The 22,263-nt window shown below is 40.7% G+C and overlaps 3 protein-coding genes and 1 long non-coding RNA gene across 4 annotated transcripts; 1 reads left to right on the forward strand and 3 right to left on the reverse strand.

Annotated features, from left to right (window-relative positions):
- Positions 1-590: 590 nt before the first annotated feature.
- On the reverse strand, positions 591-5,645 carry toporsa (topoisomerase I binding, arginine/serine-rich a). Its single transcript, XM_031752271.2, has 2 exons — positions 5,475-5,645; positions 591-3,791 (listed from the first exon to the last, which is right to left on the reverse strand). Exon 2 carries the CDS (start codon positions 3,786-3,788, stop codon positions 1,380-1,382), a length of 2,409 nt encoding a protein of 802 aa, XP_031608131.1. The 5' UTR covers positions 3,789-3,791; positions 5,475-5,645; the 3' UTR covers positions 591-1,379.
- Positions 5,646-6,726: 1,081 nt separating this feature from the next.
- On the reverse strand, positions 6,727-9,015 carry ndufb6 (NADH:ubiquinone oxidoreductase subunit B). Its single transcript, XM_031752209.2, has 4 exons — positions 8,739-9,015; positions 7,387-7,479; positions 7,019-7,063; positions 6,727-6,872 (listed from the first exon to the last, which is right to left on the reverse strand). Exons 1-4 carry the CDS (start codon positions 8,916-8,918, stop codon positions 6,807-6,809), a joined length of 384 nt encoding a protein of 127 aa, XP_031608069.1. The 5' UTR covers positions 8,919-9,015; the 3' UTR covers positions 6,727-6,806.
- Positions 9,016-10,658: 1,643 nt separating this feature from the next.
- Positions 10,659-12,737, reverse strand: LOC120440685. Its single transcript, XR_005613446.1, has 3 exons — positions 12,285-12,737; positions 11,596-11,676; positions 10,659-11,017 (listed from the first exon to the last, which is right to left on the reverse strand). It is a non-coding gene; the product is annotated as an uncharacterized LOC120440685 (long non-coding RNA).
- Positions 11,949-22,185, forward strand: LOC116330027 (PRELI domain-containing protein 1, mitochondrial-like). The gene is made up of 6 exons (XM_031752196.2): positions 11,949-12,121; positions 13,627-13,833; positions 14,574-14,799; positions 15,624-15,737; positions 16,603-16,681; positions 20,430-22,185. The coding sequence occupies exons 2-6, from the start codon at positions 13,742-13,744 to the stop codon at positions 20,549-20,551; spliced, it is 633 nt and encodes a 210-aa protein (XP_031608056.1). The 5' UTR covers positions 11,949-12,121; positions 13,627-13,741; the 3' UTR covers positions 20,552-22,185.
- The last annotated feature ends 78 nt before the right edge of the window (positions 22,186-22,263 follow it).

A 22,263-nucleotide genomic window follows, 5' to 3' on the forward strand; every position in this document is an offset into this window, starting at 1 on the left:
TAAATGAATGCATGCAAACCTCACGGAACAAAGAGTGGGCTAAAATGATATGAGAGACTGAGAAAGTCACACAGAAAAAAATTACTCATGGAGTATGCTTAATATTTCCCATGACAGGAGAGTCCTGTGAAACTTTCCTTTTCACACAACTAGTAATATAAATAAATATGAATAACAAGCACCTGACAGAAATGCATAAAATAGTATGCTGGAAAAACTATGATTTTAGAATGCTATTTATCCAACATTAGCTAGTATAGCCACTATATAAAGTAAACTTGACTGCATAAACTTAAGTGTCAAATGATGTAACATCAGCAAGTATATTCAATATTAATTAAATGAGATGTTATCACAAAATCAAATGATTTAATGAAGTGTTGCAGTGTTACTATATATAGCAACTTGGTGATGTCATAACATCTGATAACGAAACATAAGAACCTTCAGGGGAACAAAGATGTACCTGTGTGCCAGTTCTCATTGTCAAACTCCTGATTGTGTGGGAGGAGTTTGGAGGCAAACAAATAGAGATCTCGTCTATTACATAGTAGGACAATTCATTAACCAACTCCATTTGAAGCTTGAGATGTAATATAGGGATCTTTTGTTTGAATACTTTATTTCTGCTTTGCATTATTTTACAACCCTTTAAAATAACACAAAGCTTAAGTACCTTCATAAAGGTTTTAATTGTTATCATTTTCTGTGGTTTACGGCATGTTTTCAGATTCATTACAAACATTTTACCACAATTTTTTTCTATAAATATAATGTACTTTTAACGTACATTCTCCATTCACATCTTGGACCTGTCATGTTTTACATTGTTTGCTTGAGTTTGAGGCTGTAACATAATACAATAAAAAAGGGGAGGAAAATACTGTGACTGTACTTATGTTCATTTTCTCTGACACACAATGAAACTTTACAATTTATTTAGAAATAAAATTCAATACAAATGAAGTTATTTTGAAATCAAAACACTATATTCTTTTGTCTCCAGATTATAGCCGACTGATGGCAGCACAACTTGTAATCAGCATTAACCCTGAGAGACCCTCAGCACATAATACAAGAGTAAGAATTGACTCTTAAAAAACAAAACAACAACAAAAAAAAATCTGACACTCTCAATATTATTCCATTTGTCTTACACATAGTAGCACATATAAAAGCATTGTTTTAAATCAGGCCATGGAGGTCTAAAAAGGTCATCTCTTTTATTATGCATACATCATACCATCATTTTGTCAGTGTCCAATGAAATATCACTGTAGCAAAAATGTGATATGTGCTTTCACAATACTGAACACTGTTGTGATAAAAGAAAAATGGTGGCAGGTGGCAGCAGCTGAGGGTAAAAATCTGAAATAGGATTACAACAGTGCATCTGCAGGGGTAGTGTCTACTGTGTCATCTGTCCTATCGTCTGCGGGCTTATCATTATTAGCATTAGTGGCCTGAGTGATACTGTCATTAGCAAAAGAATCGCTGTCACTATCAATGGTAATGATAGTGGGTGAACGCTTCTCTGTGCGTTCGCTACTCTTGTGCCTTTTGCTTTTCTTCTTGTGTTTCTTTTTCTTCTTATGGTGATGCCTGCCCCGCTCATGTGCCTTTTCCTCATTGAGGAGCTCCACACTGAGACTCCTGCTGGTCTTTCTAGACTTCTCTTTGGATTTTTTATGGTGCTTCTCTTTGCTTTTTTTCTTGTGTTTTCTTAATGCAGAGGAGTCACCATCTGCATAGGAGTTAAATGCTGTGGTACTGGAGGGGTCCTCTAAATGTCTTCTTTTGTACTTCCTCTTCCCACCAGGCTTGTCATGATGAGATTTCCTTCTGGCAGAAGGGGAACGGCTGCTGGAATAAGTCCTGGATCGAGAGCGCCTCCTGTCCCGTCTCCGCAAGTCCTTGCCGCGGCTACTGGAGCGGGAGCGGAAAACTGAGTATCTGCGGCTGCTGTAATAGTACGAGTGCCTCTGTGTGTAATGGAGCCCGCTATCATTTCTCTCTTGGCTGTAATGGCTATATGACTGGTAGGTGTAATCACTGTCCCTTTTATATCTGTCACACCTGGGGTAGTCTCTGCCATTGGAGTAAGAATAACTTTTTTCAGTGGAATAAGTGCTGACACTGCTGTGGGAGATCACCGGGCTTCTGCTAGAGTGCCTCTGCTCTTTACTTCTTGACCTCCTCTTCCTCCTATAGTGTCTGTCCTTTGATTTGGGCCTCTCCTTAGATCTCTCTTTGCTGTCAAATCTTCTACCCTGACCTTTTCTGTCTGACTTCTTATACGTCTTGCTTGACCTTTCTTTTGAACTTGAGTGGTGACGATCATCTGTGTCTACATTTTCTGATAGTCCAGCCCCACTGCGATCACTGCTATGTAAAGTTGCAGGACTGCAACTGGTGAAGCGAATGTGTTGAGGCTGAAGAGGCACTTCATGAGTATCGTCATCGACAGACCACTCAGAGTCAGAGGAAAGCTGAACCACCTCAGGAGTCCGATCTGCTGTTGGTTTAACAAAACCCACGATAACACAGTCATCACTGTCAGAAGATACACACTCTTCATTATTGCGTTTGCCCTGAGTCAGGTCTGTTTGGTTATGAGGACTCATTTGCTCTGGGGGAATCCCAAACTCTTGTGTCTCTTCTTCCAAACTACTGTCAGAGTCTGAGTCCAAGACTGACAGACGCTCTGTCCTGCTCTGCTCTGCTGTTGTAGAATACGATGGCCCAGGTGTCTCATCATCCCACAACGAGAGGCTCAAAGCGGATGTGGAGTCTTCTGGGTGGTTTAACCCTGTAGAGTTGTCTTCATCCTCTGAGATAGCGATTACTGATGAGTTGGAGCTGCTGTCTTCATTTGAGGAAGGCGCCGGACAGTCGTAGACAGCGTGCTGATCATATGCCTCCATGTTGAAGGGGGACTTTGCGAAGCTAATGAACTCGTGCATAAAATGCTCTGTGTGACTGTGGAGGTAGTGCCTGAGCTCTTCCTGAATAGCTCCATCTTCCATGTTATAACGTGTAATGTGTGACATGATAATGTGTTGAACCATGTTGCCCAAAGAGCCATGGGTTCCATATAGCACATTCAGCTCTCTTTTCAACCAGGGGATCAGTCTGTGAAGGCAGGCTGGATTTCTTCGGTAAAACTCAGCTGAGGTGTCTCGGGAGCGGCCACCATCCTGAACATTTCGAACCCTCACCCCCTGTCGGTATAGCTCCCGTCTAAAGTTGATCATTTCTTGCTCTCGGACACTGGCCACCGCCCCGCCTTCCCTTGCAGCTCTCCTTTGGGCTGCCAGCCTCATCATCATGCGCCGCATGTAGCGGTCTGGCCGCTGTTGGGAAGAATTTGTTGGGCCTTCAGATATTATACCAATGTCAGGAGCCAGAGACATTCTTCCTCTCATCTGTCGATGGGCTGCGGTGAGAGTTGTGCGGTATCTAAACCGCACTCCCTGAAAATAACCAAAAGAGCCATTGTCCACTGGCTGCAGGTCATACGTCTTGAAGTCTTGCTCTGATTTTATACTGTGGTAAATTGAATTAAACTGCTGTTTACACAGCGGACACTCTGCTTTGTTCTTGGACCACTCGAGAATGCAGCGGAAGCAGAACCTGTGCAGGCAGCGGTCAAGGCGGGAAATGTTGCTGAACGTGTCCAAGCAGATGGGGCACTTGGAGTCGGGTGACACCTCTGCAGATTTTGTTTCGGAGGACCTTTTTCTGCCATTCTTTTGGCTCAGTTGCAGGGCGAGCTTGACTGCTGACATGATCTGACATGATAACAAAAACAAGTTGAAAAATGAAAAATAGTTAAATACATTTAGCCAAAAAAGGCATTCATGGAGTTCTAAACTTTACTATTTTGACTTTATAATTAACACTGTTAGAGCACAAAAGTGTAACTTTTATGCACTTGATTCCACTGTGACTTATACAGATGTTATTGAGTGGCTCACTTTACATTATACATTGATAACATGTTCTGTTGTAGACACTGTGCGACTTCACTTGGTTTCTGTCAGCTTTAACATAGAAAACAATAAAGTTACAAACATATCTTCACACATAGTGTAAACACCTTTTTTCAGCAGCCACAGGAGTTAGCAATGCCACTAATGAAGCTTCTGTTCTAGTTAGGCCAAAGCCTTAATCAGTGTGATCAGTAACATCTGTGTTTACCTGTGGTGTTGGGGTAAAAATCGCTGCACGGAAAAATGTTTATTCAACATACACTTGTTAGCCACTTTTTTTGTTTTTGTTTTTATGTACTGTCTTGTGGAACCCAATACAACTGCCATTCCAGGCAGCCAGCGGTGTCCCTAAACTTCACATTGTCACGATATTGTCAATCACTTACATGCTTCAGAGATAAAAGAGGTGGTGTTGTAATATTATTTGTTTTCTACTGTTTTATCCTCACATTGGCTAAAACGGGCATTACAAAACACCACATGCATGTCTTCATTAAATGCAGTACATAAACACTTAATTGCGGCCTCAATAACAAGCTAATTAAGTTTTACATCTGTAATTCAGCTTTAATTCACCATAGACCAGAAAACCCGTACTACAAAGCAGGCGTTGAAGATTATCCATGTAACTTCAGAACTAAATCTGGGTTTTCTGTACTACGAAAGCAGTTCACTTCTTTACCAGGGGGAACATCGCCGTAGTAACTTATGCAGCAAACCTAACCAGCTCCAGAGAAAGATCAGAGGTCACCTCCTACTGACCAATCCGAAAAATAGTGTCACTATTTCTGGAAGACTATTCCTCTTGAACTTTGGTGCGTGGAAAGTGGTGGGGTCTACAGTGTTAAAAACATGTAAAGTCTTTGTCTTTCCCTGATGAGCATCAGTAATAAATAACATAAATATAAATATCTCGCTACAGCGAGATACTTCTGTGGGGTCGTGTGAGGGAAGCGATACTGTTAACAGTAATGTTATTACAGTCACCCATTCGGAGCATGTAGCTCACCCATTTATGAGATACATGAGCGATAAAAGACATATTACACCCCCTAAATGTCTTTTTTGGCTATCGCTAATCTCGACAGACATGTCACAGAATAAAATCTATATACCGGAATTACCCTAATAACTGCTGTCTGAAAACTCTTCGTGTTTCTTTCCACGTTTTCCACTTTGTTTCGATTTATCATTTTGTTAGCTTAGCAACTACAACACTTGTGTTTCCTTTTGGAGAAGTTGAATAATATCTAGAAACTGTAACTTAAAAATCATCTTTAGGAGCTGTTATATATATAGTAACAAGCCCTTGGGATATATGGACTGTTACATAAACACTAACGTGACTTAGCAAAACTAGAAGCAGTAGTTTGAGCACACATTAACCAGGTTAGCTCAAGTTAGCAGGCTAGCTACGGACGTTACAAAGCTTGGAACTCTGTGGCTCCTCGGGACGTTTGAGAAAAGTTAAGTAATAATTACCTCTGAATCCTTCAGACAGCCACGAATGCGGTGACACCTGATTACTCCTTCCCTTATTGTGGAAATACATTAATTTCTATATGGCCGTCATTCCTGGAGCGGCTGTTGACAGAACTATGAACCCCCCTTTCTTCCATAACAGACCGTGAATTCCATGAGCAACTTCCGCTAACTTCCTTCACAATAAAAGCTACATTTTTATGTTTCGGGCGGGCGGGGATTAGCGCCCTTCATGATAATATCAGGCGCTATCGACATATTAACATTTTTAGATATATTTTCAGTGTCCTTTGCCTGCAAGCAAAGTTATGTAAAAACATTTCGGAGAGGGGTGACTTTCTTTAAAACTGCAGCAGTGCATGCACTTATGGCATGAATTTAGAAATCCTAGGTTGCTTATTCTTCTTGCGTTATTGCATTCATATGATTTTCAGAAAACTTCACCTGTGATCTTTACCTTGAGGTCGAGATTTTTAGTAAATACACTTTTGGTATAAATTTGAAAATCCCAGGTGACATATTTGTCACATTATCATGGTCAAAGGATTTTCAGAAAACTTGACCTCTCACCTTGACCTTTAGAGGAAGGACAGAGATTCACACTGTTCAAGAATTTTAGGTATCTTGCATCATTTTGAAAATCCTAGGTGATGTCTTCCTCAAATCCTTGTGTTTACAAAGATGAGCGTCCACGCCACCTGCCTGAGCAGTGAAGTGACAACAATAACCTACCAGCCTTTCACAGAAAAGGGATATAACCTCAGTTTCTCCCTTCTGTATTTTACAAAAGGCATTTTTTAAGTGTTCATCTGCACATGGTCATCTTCGCAAAAATGATCTGTAACTCTCATCGAGTTACTGCACAGCCTCCTTTTAAATATATTCTTTACAACCGGCATCGTAAATGGGATTGCTGTTAAGTGTTAAGATCTGGTGACTTTAGCATGTGATTTAAGTAGTTTTCATACCCAAGCCATTTAGTCACTGCTCTTGCCTTTGGGGGCACATAATCACCCCAAAAGAGACCACTACCATCAGGATACAAACTGTAATGATTTGTGAAGGTCCTTTCTTGTAAGCAGGACCGAAATTCCCCTGCTTTCTTGTAAGCAGGACCGAAATTACAATTTTCTTTATGAACTTATGCATCACCTGACAGAAGAGAACAAATCCCTAACTAAAACATTATTTTAAAAACAACTCTACTAAAACACTATCACTAATTTATTCAGTTAAGTCAAGCTCACACTCATAACTTTTGAGCATTTTAATCACATATACAGAATTTTTTTTACAAGAGAAACTCAAGGAAAAAGCTGAACTATTTCCTCTTCAATGATGGCCATGGGTCTCTGGGAGATCTGGAACAACTTCGCCCGTCTCCAGGATCGTGTCACCCTAAGCACAAAAAAGTATTAGTTATGGTAAAACAAGCTAACATTCAGTTACATTTATACAAATATATGAAGAATGAATGGGGTATTATGTGAGAAACAAAAAAGTTAACTGTTGGAAGTAATAAATAATAAATGGGTCACACTTACTGGGAACAGCCTGGGTTTCAACTCCACAATGCCATACGGCCTTTGCTGCAGGGAACAATGACACGGAATTTTAATATGCTACCCATTCTGATCGAATCAGTCACATGATCTCCATCTACAAACAAAATCCAAGGTGCAGGGTTCTCTAGTTTGGCCAAGAATAAGTTAATACTGCATGTCTGTAACTTAAAACTGTTTCTTCTTTATGTGCAAGTTACCTTGGTTGCATACTATCAAACAAATTAAATACAATTAAAAAAATATATATAGCTATCTTCTTGAACTGCGTATTATGGCTCTATCATCCATCTCCTGTTAGTATTTAAAGGCTTAGATGTAAATAAAAATGATCAAATGTGGAAACTTACAGCAACATGGTATTTCACGTAGTAGTGAACAATCCAAGCGGGTATCAGCAGCCGTGTTAATGTGAAAACTCCACCTCTGTACGCTTTGTAGGTCTGCAAGGAGACAAACAAATATCAGTAAAGAGAAGAACGTACGGAATCATAACGTTTACAGTGACTGAGTTTTTTCTCTTTCTAAATATGTGTGGAATATGTGATATACGGTTTAGATAAAGGGCCTAAAGATTTTCAGTGTTCTACAGATTATGAAGACCGCAGCCCCACCCCCAACATCCTATCTCCAATATAGCCACTAAGCCATCCTCTGCACACACCCAAACCATCTGAATCTCTCCAAACCGATTAACCTGAGTTGTTTCTATAATGTAATCTGATCTAATCTTGCCCATTCTGGTCACTCTCAACAAATATCTCAGCATCTTCAGCTTGGCCTTCTGTCTTTTTGTCAGTGCCCCCGTCTCCAAACTCTACATCACCTTGTAAACCATCCCTTTTACTCTTTCTGCTATCCCTCTATCACAAACCACCCCTTGCCCCCAGTTATTTAAACTCAATCACCTTCACCATCTTTACTTCTAGCATCTTCACCATTACACCTGCTTTCCTCTCATTCTCACACACACATTTATTCTGTCTTGCTTGATTTTCATTTCTTTTCTTTCCTGTGTAAAGTTCTCTGCAGTGACTACCCTTGTATCAACATTTTCTAAAAGCTAGGGATGCACAGATTAATTCTGCTTTATTCCGCTACGTCTTATGGCCTTCGTCAGGGTCATAACAATGCATAATACAAGCAAGATTTTTAATAGGATAGGATAGGTATGGATTAGTCACTTTTAAAACGTTGTCTGTAAACTTATTTCAAACTATAATTGTTTCCCCCAGCATTAAACTATAGTGCACACTTTAAACTAAGAAGGTATTGTTGAAGCAACAGATTTTACAGACACCATGCTTAAAACTTACAATTTGAACATTTATTTTTTATGTTTGTTTGTTGCTATTCTGTGGCAAGGAAACAAAGAATCCATTACAAAAAAATACACTTTAGAGTATTTTCTGCTTAGTTGACGTAGCTTAGTTCTTGTATCTAAGTAAAGATAATCCAAGGAAAACCTTAGATTGTGTCACTGACATAGAAGCTGACAGATGCGATCTGTGTGTGTGTGTGTGTGTGTGTGTGTGGCATGAAGCCTGCAAAGTAAATGCGGTCAACCACGTTAGCAGTAAACAGCTACCCTGGCCCTTGTCCTTAATGAAACGGTAACAGAAGCAAATAAACCGCTCGGTTTGATTCCAGCTGTAAATGTCATTATTAGCGGTCGTCGGATCAGCTGTGTACGAGAACTCACGTAAACCCTCCACAGGCTCTTGGGCTCCAGAAAACCAGCCCAGAACTTGGCGACAGGGCCAGGCGGTTTAGCTTGTACCACGGGCTCCCTCGGACTGAGCTCCTGGTCCTTCAGCCACTGCCTCCGGAGCTTCGTTATCTGCTCGAAACGGAGCTTTTGGTCTGGTGTGTACCCAGACATCTCTTATTTACTAATATTCAACCTCGAAAGATCTACAATGACACCATGGAGGACACTTCCCTCTGCAGGAAAGTGCACCGACGAAGAAGAAGAGCCGGAAACGGGACACATATCGTTCTGTAGTGTATTATAGTGCGCCACCTGCTGCATGAACTGGTTACTGGAGGACCAATGACAGTAGTGAAACAAAACGTTGCACTCAGGTCCAGTGGCGGTCCTAGACTGTTTGGCGCCCTGGGCGAACACTCCCTCTGCCCCCCCACACACACACACACACACAACACGCACACATATGAAGAGAGAGAGTATGCATAGTATGGAAACGGCTACTAAACACATAATTCGTCATACAATGAGAACAGGACAAATCAACAATTGACACTGACTAATTAATATTATATTATTGCATATATTGTTTGGAGTTTAGTCTGTTACTGTTACTATTTTTACCATTTTTTCTTGGAGGAACTGTAACCCACATAATTTCCTTAGGGATTAATAAAGTATTCTGATTCTGAATGTTTTAGGATACATGACCTGCCATTATCCAATGTCACATCTGCTTACCTGTATCTTTTGCTCGTTTCTCCTTCTAGGAGCCATAATTAAATGTATTGAATTTTAATGATCACTGGGTTTTCATTTGTTTGGTTGCTATGGTGAGTCACGTGGGTGCTAGCGGTGACATTAAGAGGGCGTTGTCAGTCTGTCTTTCACTTGTTTGATTTTGACAGAGAGGAGGGCTGGTAGCCGTAGTTTTGTTGACCTGATTAGAGCCTGTGATGTTTTAAGAGTTTGAATCGTGAGCCGATCACATTGCTCTGTAAACTTTTCAAGCATTTTAATAAACAAGCAAGCAATTCCACCTGTCGCATTATTGCGTAAAGTTGACAGCGCGTCAGGCAAATAGACAGGCTCAGTCCCCGGCCTCTAGCGACTGTGGAAGTCGCTACACTCCTCCTCTTTTCTCTTTTTTAAACTTTAAAAAGTGTGACACTTTAAATCAACAAAATATAAAATATACATTTTAAATTGTTATTGATCCCTTTACCCCGAGTCCTAAAGTGTATATTTATTTTTTACTCTTAAATATTTATTGTTCGTTTACTTGCACTGCTGTAACTGGAGCCTCGTCGTCTCGTCTCTCTATATACTGGACTGTATGTAGCGGAGATGACAATAAAGTTTACTTTGACTTCAGCAGCGAGCAGGCGCACCGAGGGCTCTCGCGCTCACTTTTCGCGTATAGAATTTTGAAAAAACATCGGTGCAAATTATAAGTCTGTATCATAATGTCTGGTGTTTTCGTGTTTTGTTGGTTTGTTTTTATTTTGTTTTATTTTGCGAGTTGGTAATTAAACGCTGCTCCAGCCAGCCAGAGGATCCCCCGCCGCCCCGCCCTCTCCTCCCTGCGCTGCAAGTAGCGGGCGCACCTCGCAAACGGAGGGCGTCCTTACTTCCAGCAAATGGGCGATAGAAAACCGATCGGTGCCTATGCCATCCCCAATATGTGCTGGCATGATGTCGGGGCAGCAATTTTTTTTTTTTTGCCGATGCCCGTGATGCCGCCCCCCACCACGATGCCGCCCCGGGCAACCGCCCGTGTCGCCCGTATCTAAAACCGCTACTGCTCAGGTCTAAGTGGAACAATAACGGGATTACACAATAGCAATATATACCGAAATCAGGAATGGATGATAAATTCACAGTATAAATAAAAACATTTTTTTTAATGTGTGTGGTGGATACTACAAAGACCCAGGTGTTTTCTCGTGTTTGTTACCTTTGGGTTGGGCCAGCAGAGTCACAGCCTCCAGGAAAAAGTCCCTCAGTCTGGTGGTTCTGCTCTGCAGCCTCTCGCCCAAAGGGAGGGAGACAAACGGTGTGTGTGCTGTGCGAGTAGTGTCTTTTAAACTTCAGGAGGCTCTTTCCAGCATCTGCTTATGTACATGTCTGTGGTTTTTGGGAGGCTGCTGCCAGAAGTCCTTTGAGGATCTGTATTAGCTCCATGATCATCTCCTTTGTTTTCCTGACACTGATGCAGAGACTGTAATCCCTGCACCAGCTCTTCTGTCACATTACCTCCTCCTTGCAAATATCTGTGAATAGTTTGATCCAGAAATTGGTTTTGTGGGTGACAAAAGCCTCAGAGTGACCAGAATAGAATGACAACCTGAATTAATGAGATTTTCCATCAACAATTTAAATGTCTGGTACTGTCATGTCTGTGGTTCATCCTGCCCACTAGATGGCAAAATAAAACTCAAGACTGACATGGAGCCTCAGCATTTCAACGGGCCTTTTAAAGGGACAGTGCCGGGTCTTGATTAGGCTACTCCACAGTTCATGTGAGCATTAAAAAAACAATGATTTCTAAAAGTCTGGTTTGCAAACTGGGATGTGAGTTTGAGCAGAGAGAGCTCAACGACACCACAGCCACGTGAAAAAGAAAGTTGTCACAGGACTCTCTGCAGCCCTGTAAATAAAAAACCTAAATGCACTCTTACTGCTTCCATAGGAATTAAGAGAGTAAAGTAGCAGCCAGGTGCTCCTGATGCAATGCATTCACTGATCATCAGCAAGTGTAACATCTCCATGAAAGCAGAAGCTTTGGCAGTTTGTTGGTCTAGGACAAATTCAAGGAGTGTGAAATGATATCATGTGCAACCATACATACCCTACTGCAGGGTGGTCTCACAGTGACGTTTAGTCAACAACTGTAAAGACTGTTCACTGGCTTCATCTTCTCACTGTTTTTCTAGAATTAAATAAGTGTCTTTACTACATTGTAATGGATGCAGCTAATGTTTATTTTAGCTGACTGTTTAAATTAGAACACCAGCATGCACGATGGGAATCTAAATACAAGTATTTCATGAGTACTTTTCTGAAAACTGTAGGTTCCTCGTTAAATATATATTTTTTAACGTTCAAGATTCGGGACTATAGCAATCAGGTCTTTGTATCACACAACAGTCTCCAATGCGTGAAAAGAGAAATGTTTGTGAAAGCTTTTACTTTAAAACGACAACCGGAAGTGGCTTTACAGTCAAACGGGCCGACCTACGACTTGGAGCTGGCTGACCGGGTTCATACGACATTATGAATATAACTAGCTAACATCAGTTAGTTTGTTGGCTTTAGGCTCAACAAACAGACAACTAATATTTATTAGCTTAGCATTAAAGTAGCAGCAACTACAGGTAAGCTTGCTTATCCTATTTCCGGAATGTTTTACATTTCGGTTAGTGGCCATTTAACGGAACGGGAGGCTACCGAAACTTGAAGTGCGGTATTATTGCTGTGAACCTTCTGTCAAACTCTGAACGCAGTTATCATTAAGCTGTGAAATAACCGGTCTTTTACCTAAGCTCAGTATAACATTTAGAGGTAAATCACTTGAATTATGTGGCTAATTAAGTGGTTTCTGTAAGCTAACTAGGTAGCTCTTAGCTGTCCAGCAAACCAACGGTAACGATAACCAGCCAACCATATGTCAAGGTGACGTGCGTATATTACGTAAGGACTTACGTCATGTTGAGCTATGAAAATGTGAAAAGTCAATAAAAGATAACAAATGGTGGTTTCAAAAATGTTTTATTGGGGCTGTAATTTGACAAAAAGGGATGTTTGGGGGACCCTTCGAAGTCTATACAACCAAATCGAAAAACACGAAGTCACCGGCCACTTTATTAGATACACTTGTTCACATTGTTTTAGCTAATTGACCAATCACATCGCAGCAGCTCGGTGCATTTAGCCCGGCAGGTATGCTCCAGATGACCTGCTGGAGTTTAAGGTGATTTGAATGTGGCGTTGTTGTTGGTACCAGGCGGACTGCTCTAAGCATTCAGAAACTGCTGATCTACTGGGATTCTCCTGCACAGCCATCTCTAGGGTTTATAGAGAATAAGCCAAAAAAAGGGGAAAATATCCAGTGAAGCTGGTTGCAGGTCTGAATGATTGTCAGACAACTTTCAACTGATGGAAAGGCAATAGCAACTCAAATGAACACTGGTTACAATCATGATATGCAAAAGAGCCAACACTACATCAAGCTCTGAAGCAGCAGAACAAGCTGTTACTCCTGTCAGCTTAGAACAGGAAACTGAGGCCACAATTCACACATTCTTCCTGAAATTGGACAATAGAAGCTTATAAAAATGCTGCCTGGTCTGATTAGTCTCTATTTCTGAGACATTAGGATCAGAGTTTTTGTGTAAATAACATGAAAGCGTGGATCCATCCTGCTTTGTGTTAATGGTTCAGACTGTTGATGTTGTAATGGTGTTTGAGATACTTTCTTGGCACACTTTGGGCCCCTTATTACCAACTGACCATCGTTTACATGCCACAGCCTACCTGACTATTGGTGCTGACCATGTCCATCCCTTTATGACAACAGTGTACCCATCTTCTGATGGCTGCTTCCAGCAGGATAATGCACCATATCGCAAAGCTCAAATAATCTCAAACTGGTTTCTTAAACATGAGTTCCCTGTACTGTAATGGCCTCCACAGGCACCAGCTCACAATCTAAAGGATGATGTGTTGTTTCCAGCATCTTGTTGAATTAAAGCAGTTCTGAAAGTTAAAGGGGGTGTAGCTAATGAAGTGGCCAGTGAGTGTACGTTATGCAGTAAAATACTCTTTATTCAGCTTTTTATCTGCGTAACCTTTTTACTCATTGTTCCCTTCACTTTTGCAGGATCACCCCAGACTGTGGATGGAGTCAGCACCAAACTTTTCACTGATTTGTATAATCACAGCGAGGGACCTCAGGGTTTGGGATTCACACCATCCTGCACATCAGCAAGAGAAAAATGGTCAAGTATTTCTGTAGCAGCACCGACATCAGGAGTGCTTGGGACCATGTTGTCTCTGCTTTCTGGCAGAGGTACCCAAACCCATTCAGGTACTCCAGCGTTCTCATAATCAGTATTTATCAAAGGTGCTCATTAGAAAACACAAGGGAAGATACCTCTAGTACTTCTTAGGGTTGCTAGCAGCATGCCTTCAAATGTCAGTCCGCCTTCAGCCGTCACATGGAGTGCCATAAAATTTGCTACTAATAATTAAGGTCCCGAAAAGACGAGTCCTTTTTGACTTTGGGATTACCATTGCTAGCTTTTACTTTTGGTGAACATTCGAATGCTGTGTGATATCTTTTTAATGCTTTCTATTTTCCCGATCTCCTCATTAGTTGGAAAGTAGGAATTACATTAACTTTCCTGAACTGTGGTTTAGAAAATTTAAATAATTATGTAGTGCAATGTTTTAGTGGATTGTTTAATCATTCTCCAAAACTAGGCAGTCCTGCAGGTGATGCGTGTATGTTGTTTCACTTTTGGAGGCTCGCAAGCAAAAATACACCTGTCAGTCTTGAGTGAGATTGAGAACTGAGACAGTGTATCAGAGAAGCAAAACTAAGTTTGGCTGATCGAGGTGAGCAGGTGGTTTATGTGCTTCTTGTTTTTTTGGGTTTTTTTTATGCCTGACTTAGACGACATCAGAATATTTTGCTTGCATGTATTTTTTTTCTTTCTTTTGGTGTATATTATGATGGTGCACTGTTTGAATGTACACTAGAAACAGATAAGAAGCCTCACAGTAACCATGTAGGTGATGTGGCTGTGTGTCTTTTGTGTTGCCCAGCACCCATGTTCTCACGGAGGACGTCGTGTACCGAGAGGTAACAGCAGACCACCGGCTCCTCTCCAGACGGCTTCTAATGAAGACCAATCGATTGCCTCGCTGGGCGGAGCGATTCTTCCCCTCCGGCATGTCTCGCTGTGTGTACATCATCGAGGACTCCATCGTGGACCCAGTGAACAAGAGCCTGACCACCTACACCTGGAACCTCAACCACACAACTCTCATGGTGAGGCTTGTGTTTGTTTTTCCTGCCGTCTACTCGTTGAGCTGTTTCAGAGAGATTCTAATCAACACGCAGCCAGTTTCCTGTGTTTTGCCTTTTTCCAGACAGGTTTTAATCATCATTGCCTTTGTGACCTTGTGTGGTGTAGAGAAATTAAATTTTTCACTTGACTCTGCTTGTTTTTCTGCTGAAGTTGCTGTGAAAGTAGAGATGTGTTGTTTGTTTTCTGTTTTTTTACATGTGAAACTGTGTAGGATTTCTGTCAAAGCTGTCATCTTGCTGCCATGATATAAGGAAAGTAATGTGGTCTGACATCACATCACTGTTGTGGTTACAGGTGTTGTAGAGTACTGTGGGTTGCCAGAGTCTGGCACACACAATAACAGGAATAAAGAAATCAGTTCACACAAGGACAGAGGTCCTTATTTCGCACACGCATATATGCACAAATAAATGTTATATTTTTATGATCTTTTCTTAAAACCTTAATTAAAACTGAACTACTTTACTGCACAACAGCATGATACTTGATGATGCTTGTGCTTTTAATTTGCTGCAGTCTGAAACATGATGGCTTAATGGGAAAATGTGGAAAACATTTTGAGACATGGTAGCTCTGTGCAGGTGTTGAGACAAAAACAATTCTTCAAATCCTTCAAATGCTTTTGCAGAAAGAAAGATCATCTTTAGTGAAGTTACGTCCCCAGAAATCTTGTTGTCAAGACCACGAGTTACTTAAAATCCCGAAATGATGACTTCCATAGTAAATCTGTTGAGTTGCATCTTAGTTTATTATAACCTGCTGTCACTTTTCTTTCCCAATCAAGTCTGTTGAGGAGCGTTGTGTTTTCCAAGGCTCAGTGGAGCATCCAGCGACCACACAGCTGAAACGTGAGGCGTGGATATCCTCGAGCATTTATGGCTTCTCCAAACCCATTCAGGTACAGACAGACTCCAGCCAAAACCACTGTATATAAATGTGCCTGAGACCTGCATTCACTCTCATTGCCAGCAGAGGGCAACTCATGTAGCTGCAAGCAGATCTCTATGAGGAAAAAATCAGACTTCTTATTTGATTTAGCAGCTCAGAGTAAGCACTTTCCTCCTACGTTTTTGGACTTGGTTGCTAAATTCAAATCATGATGTTCCTTTTTTAAAAAAGTTATGATCCCGTGTTTAGTAAAATAAACAGTATAAAGATTTATTGTGCAGTTTTTTTAGTTTCTCAGTAAGATCAACTCTTTGCTCAAACCATCCATAAATGTCTAACGTGCTAAATCTGCAAATTCAAAAAAAGAATCCACAAACCACAGAGCGATGTCATGGTTGCTTCTCCCAACCTTTATATACAGACTGTACTCTGGCTGTCCTATGTGTGATATACACGAGACACTAAATGAATTCTTTTCTTTCAGTAAGAGCCCATCTGTCCTTTAGGTAAGTTAGATGTTAATCAGCACAGGAATGGTATGAGTACTCTTAGAAGCATTTATTCGTCTGCTTTTATCTACTCTACAGCGGTTCAGATAGAATAGATGCAATTATTTTCACTCCAGAGGCCGATGTCCTGAATTTTCAGGTCTTTACTTTAGTTTTTGCAGTGCTCATGCTAAAATAAAGTAGTGGGAGAAGTGAAATTGAAGCAAAAAACAAAACAAAAAATAAGTCTGCTTAAAATTGGAATCATTAAATATGAAAGTTGCCGGGCTTGTTTGGATATCCCCAGAGACTTGCAGTGACAAGACGGTGTTGTTTCCCAGACAATCTCCCCTGTGTAAAGCCATTTCCTGTTCTGTCTTCTCACAGGAGTTTGGTTTGGCTCGCTTCAAGAGCAACCAGGTGAAGGCCATGAAGGGGCTGGAATATGCGCTGTCCAACGTGCAGGGTATGTACACTTCATGTGTGTTCCAGCTGAAACGGGGCAGAGAGCAGGAGGAAAAGCAGAGGAAAACAAAACAGCTTATTTTTAACTGTTGCCATTTCTGGAAGGGGGAAAACTTAAACAGGAAATGGAGCTTTCTTTTTGCCCCAGAAACACAGGAGTGCTGTCATAACAACCTGAAGGGGCTCACCCTTGCCACTCAGGACTCAACACTAAACTTCCCAGGATCCTGAAAACAAATAATGACAAATAGCCTGAAGAAATTTTACTCCTCCACGTGCCATGTGATAAAAGGCGGGGGGATGTGAAACCTTGACAGCTACAGTCACAAATGGCTACAATTTCCTAATTTAGGTTTGGACAGAAATAATTTAGGTAGTCAGTGTTGCATAAAGAGAGTTTAACAGAGTAAATCATAATGAGGGATGTATAAAGAGATGTATTAAAAAAACAACAACAGTTAGAGATGAACCATCTGCATATGAGTCACTTTTTCTAGTGTTGATTTATCAGCTTCTCGTATTGGGTAGGATTTAGTTTAAAATGATAGGACACCAACTAAACCTGAAAATATTCACATTTGAGTGATTTTCAAAAAGTACTGTAAGTCTGCGCACTGCAAATAACCTCAAATAATTTGCACATTAAGTGTGGAAAGTCAAATTTAACCCCAAAGAATAAGATAATATTTACATTGTTCCAAACTGTGTGTTGTGCTGATGCAGCGTACGCGTGTCTGATTGTTGTGATTCCGTCCTATTGCCCCTTTTGTTGATGCCACTGCAGGAATCGGCATCAGGCTGAGTGTCATGGTAAGTGTGCTAGGACTGAGGCATTCATCTGCCATCCCAGGCGTTGCCCGGGGGTTGTCACATGGTGCTGCACAGAGTAGACAGCTTAGCTGAGGCAGTAACTTTCTACCCTGTCTGAGCAACAGTGATCTAAATAGTAGTTTAGAGTATAGAAGTAGATGTTATTTAGTTGATTCTGATGTGATTCTTATTGTAGAACAAATTAAATACAGTTGTGATGTTTTGAGTCATCATCAACCACTGAAGGAATTTCATCAAATTTGGCACAAACCTTCATGTAGAGAACATTATACTCACTGGACTCTTTGTTAGGCAGGCCTGTTCAGATGCTTGTTAATGCAAATATCTAATCAGCCAATCACGTGGAAGCAACTGGGTGCCATTTAGGTATTTAGACCCAGTCAAGATAACCTGCTTAAATTCAAGCTGTGCATCATTATGAGGAGGAATTTAAGTGACTTTAGATGTGCCATGGTTGAGGGTGCCAGATGGGCTGGTCTGAGTATTTCAGTAACTGCTGATCTGCTGAGATTTTCTAAACCATTTCTACGTTTACAGAGAATGAAAAGGAGAAAATATTCAGTGAGCTGCAGTTTTGCCTTGTTGGAGCCATAGGATCTGATAGGAAGGCAACAGTAACTCAAATAGTCACTCGTTACAACCAGAGAAGGCATAGGACCTTCTCTGAATGCACAACCTTGAAGCAGATAGGTCACTGCAGGTGCAATCTGTCAGCTAAGAACAGGAAACTCAGGCTACAATTTACACAAGCTCACCAAAATTGCACAATAGAATTTGATGTAAACAACACAATGTATCCTTTGGGTCACTTCATACCAACTGTATTAGCTTACACTTCTCCTGCATATTTGGAAGAGAAGTGTAAGAGTGGGGCAGAGGGAAGGTTTTTCAGCCTTATCTTAAGCAAGAGTCGATGTCAGCAAAGCGTTTTTGAGAGCGTTTTTAAGCACTATGGCTCACTCTTCATTTGTACACACACAGCTTCAAAATAACGGTTCAGAGGCATTACCAAAATCACTACAGAGTGGCAAAACTCACTTTTAGAAGGATTTCAGCATATGTTGTATTCTGGTGGTAAACACAATGATCAATCCAATTTTCTAAGTCTAAAAGGTTTGTCCATACCTCGTTCATTTGTGAGGGAAATGTCAGTGTAAATTATGTTTATGTGTTAGTTTGCTATTTAAGAGCACGTGCAGAGAGATGCACTAATGAGGATGTGTTCAGAGGTCGTCGGGTCCTGAGATGTCTAAAGGTAAACAGCTGTATTTGTTTCATAACATAATGAATTAAAATCACCTGAAATGTCGCAGCACAGAAACAGACCGGCGGGTTATTTCCCACCGTGTTTGTAGTCTGCAGGGACTCTTTAGCACTGAGGCAGTGTGGGTAAACCCAGACAATGGGAATGCTGAAATATTTCTGACATTTTGATCACACACAGGGGTGGATTTTTTTTTTTTTTTTTTGTTACATTTTTTTATTAACATGGTTTCAGCAATGCTGGCAGCTAGATAAATAAGTTAAAAATAGATTAATTTTAAAAAATGAAATAATGCAATTAAAATAAATAACTTTAAAAAATTCAAAATAATACAAATAGAATAAAGTCACCTGCACAGCCTGTTCTTGATGTCATCTCTACTCCGCCATCTTGCCTGGCAATGGTGCTTGAGTAGTTTTGGCGTTCAGATGAAAGCAATTGGTTTCCAAGAATTTTCCACAACAACTGTGAACAGAACCAACCCGTTCCTCCGTGTTTCCAGTCTCTCAGTTTCGATCTGTTTCCGCCCTTAGCAAAACTTTCTGGTCGCTCACACTCGATCATCAGAAAAGTGGGATTGAGGGCAGAGGTTAAGATACAATCTTGGAATACAAAACATGTTTTCCTAGACAGTTGGCATGCTTTGGGTGGAGTTTAAGCAGGTATCTGAAAGTACCACACGTCTCCAAAGTTCATATCTTTGCTGATATGAACTTCACTATAGTTTGCTGATTGGATTTTTTTTTCTTTTTAATATTGCTCGCTACATTTAAATCCAATAAGCAATTTTTGCTTTGGTTAAAAAATGCTTCTTTGTAAAAACATGAGAGACTTTAGTTTTTGACCGTAAGAAGTCACTCCCCGCTGTTATTGTCAGCATTCCGACACACAAAGAGCCCTTTCCCTTCGACAGCGCTAACGCACACTCGCAGTTCATATCTGCGTCTCGGTGTAAAAAAATAAAAGTGCAGAATTGAAGGAAACGTTTCTCCTTATCATCTCGTGTTTGAGTGGGGGGGGGCGGGGATCACTGTGTCTTGTTGTGACTCAGGTTGTTGTTCTCACACAAGGTTGTGGGGTTCATAGTCAGGGCAGACACAAATAGACTGTGCAGCCCCTGGCGCTGAATCCAGTACGAGGCTGTTCCTAACAGCATACAGATGAGGAGAGTGCACACTGCAGACTTATTCAGTGAAGCCTTTTTATAAAGGTCCTTGTTGATATGTTATTTATTTTTTGTGTGTGTCACCTTACCTTCCTGAAAGACTGTTAGAGAAAAGTCACGATTATGATCTTTAGGTCAGAGTTAGTAACCACACTGAACTGAGTGAGGACTGTCTGGTAAAAGTTAGCAGGTTCACGGAGAGGAGCTCACTTTATCTTCACTGTAGTAAAAGTATCCTCTTTGATTTTTTGAAGGCGTGTGTTTCTGTGTGCTTGTTTCCTGTGGGTGGCTCCAAAAACAACAACAACAGCAACTAAAAAAGGCAGCACACTTCTCAAGCTACTAAATCATGAAAGTCACGAGAAAATCTTAGAAGAAATCGGCCACAGAAGTGTCAGTGAGCATCCTGATCTCAGCAAGGAGCTCGCAGTGTTGCTGATGCCTGTCGTCCTCATTCTCTCCCGCCTCACCCTCGCTCTCTTCCCACAGGAGAGACACCCCAGCGGCTGCTCAGGGACACAGTGAAGGACGCATCAGAGAAGGCCAAAGAAGCAGCCAAGACGCTGGCTTCAGCTGCTGCCGTCCCACAGAAACCCCGGCAGTTTGTCTGAAAGCACTTTGTGTGTGTGTGTGTGTGTGTGTGTGTGTGTGTGTGTGTGTGTGTGTGTGTGTGTGTGGACTCGGCACGATTGCCTTTGATCATCTCGATCATCTTGAAGTTTTGCTGTATGCTCGCTGTTTACGATTTCTCTTAAAAAGAAACAGCCTGACTCCTCTGTCGGGTTACCTCTGCTGACTGACTTCTACTACTACTTCTTCTCTTTGCTTTCAGAAAATCTCAGGTGCTCGACCTTCGTGTGAACCCTGCTGCCTTTCAGACCAGCAGCACCTCTCTCTGCTTTAACCGGTCTAGGCCGCTTATTTTCCAAATCTGCTGTCAAAGACGATAATGACGATGTTTTTAATCAGCACGTATGCATTCTTCTCATTGGCTCTTTCACGTTTATTATATTTATCAACATATCATTTATTATTGAGCTCCAGCTAAAAGCTCAAATTAGACCAAATCACGGTCATGTGACTTTGTAATTTTAATTTAACTTCAGCGGTTAGAGTTATCAGAGCCGTGTTTGTAGTTGAATGCTTAATTGTACTGAAATGCTTTACGGTTCATTTTTTCAGGTTTGAGACTGCAATAAACTGCAGAGAGTATCTGTTACAGGTGTCGGCACACGGCGTCTGCTGTAATATCGTTCGTATGTTTGGAAAACATATATGTTTCTGCTAGCAGGTCTGTACTGATGCACAGATAATCACAAGAAAAAGTTAAGCTAATATTAAAGCTTTAGTAAAGCTTCTTTACTGTTGAAGTTTATTTTATTGTAAACCAGGGGTGTCAAACTCTTTATGTTGTGGCAGCATAGAGAGTAATTTTATCTTAAGTTGGTCGGACCAGTGAAACTACAGCACTGCCTAATAGTCTTAAAAACACACTGCCAATTGTTTCCCCTTTAGATTCAGTGTAAAGAAGTTTAACTACGTGCTTAATCGATGATGTATTATGAACATGAAGTGCAATTTTAAATCTGTTTTTCTGCATTATGAAAAACAAGGACGGCTGTTTGGCTTTCACTTTAAGGAATAATAGCATAAACTGACAGAAAAAGGGTCTTTTTGTTCTGTAATATAACAGAAAATGTTTTTGTTTTTTTTAAATTCTGGATAAAATGAATAAATAAAAGGTCTTTACTGTTAATTTTACAGAATTATTTTATTTTTTGTTTAGGTGTATTATGCTAGGCTGTGCGTGATATTTTTGTCAGTAATAATAAAATATTAAAACTGACCAAAATGCAGTGAAATGTCAAAAATGTACATTTTTCTTCTTTGCAATATTCTAAACCCATCTGCTGGGCCGGATTGGACCCCTTTGGTGGGCCGGTTCTGGCCCCCAGGCTGTATGTTTGACACCCCTGTTGTAAACTGTTTTCAACAACTGCATTCCCTTCAGGATGGAATTGACTGGATTTGTTTTGTTTTTTCGCTGCAAGATTTTATTTATCATTAAAAATAATTCATGTGATATACTTTTAAGAAGTCTTTAGGATTTCGTGCGACTTTGTAATTCTGTGTTCATGCAGATTTATTTTCACCAGGCTGTAAGATGTCCATAAATCTCTCCGGCTAAAGATGTTTTGAAGCTCGTCAGTGTTTAAGCTGAGATTTAATAAAAAGTTTGACGAGCTATTTGTTGAGTTATTTCCGCTGTCACCCAACGTCTCTTCGCTGTCACACTGACAAAAGATGAACTCTGAACTTTAAA

The sequence above is a fragment of the Oreochromis aureus genome, linkage group 6, assembly GCF_013358895.1.
Source record: "Oreochromis aureus strain Israel breed Guangdong linkage group 6, ZZ_aureus, whole genome shotgun sequence".
Classification (NCBI taxonomy): Eukaryota; Metazoa; Chordata; class Actinopteri; order Cichliformes; family Cichlidae; genus Oreochromis; species Oreochromis aureus.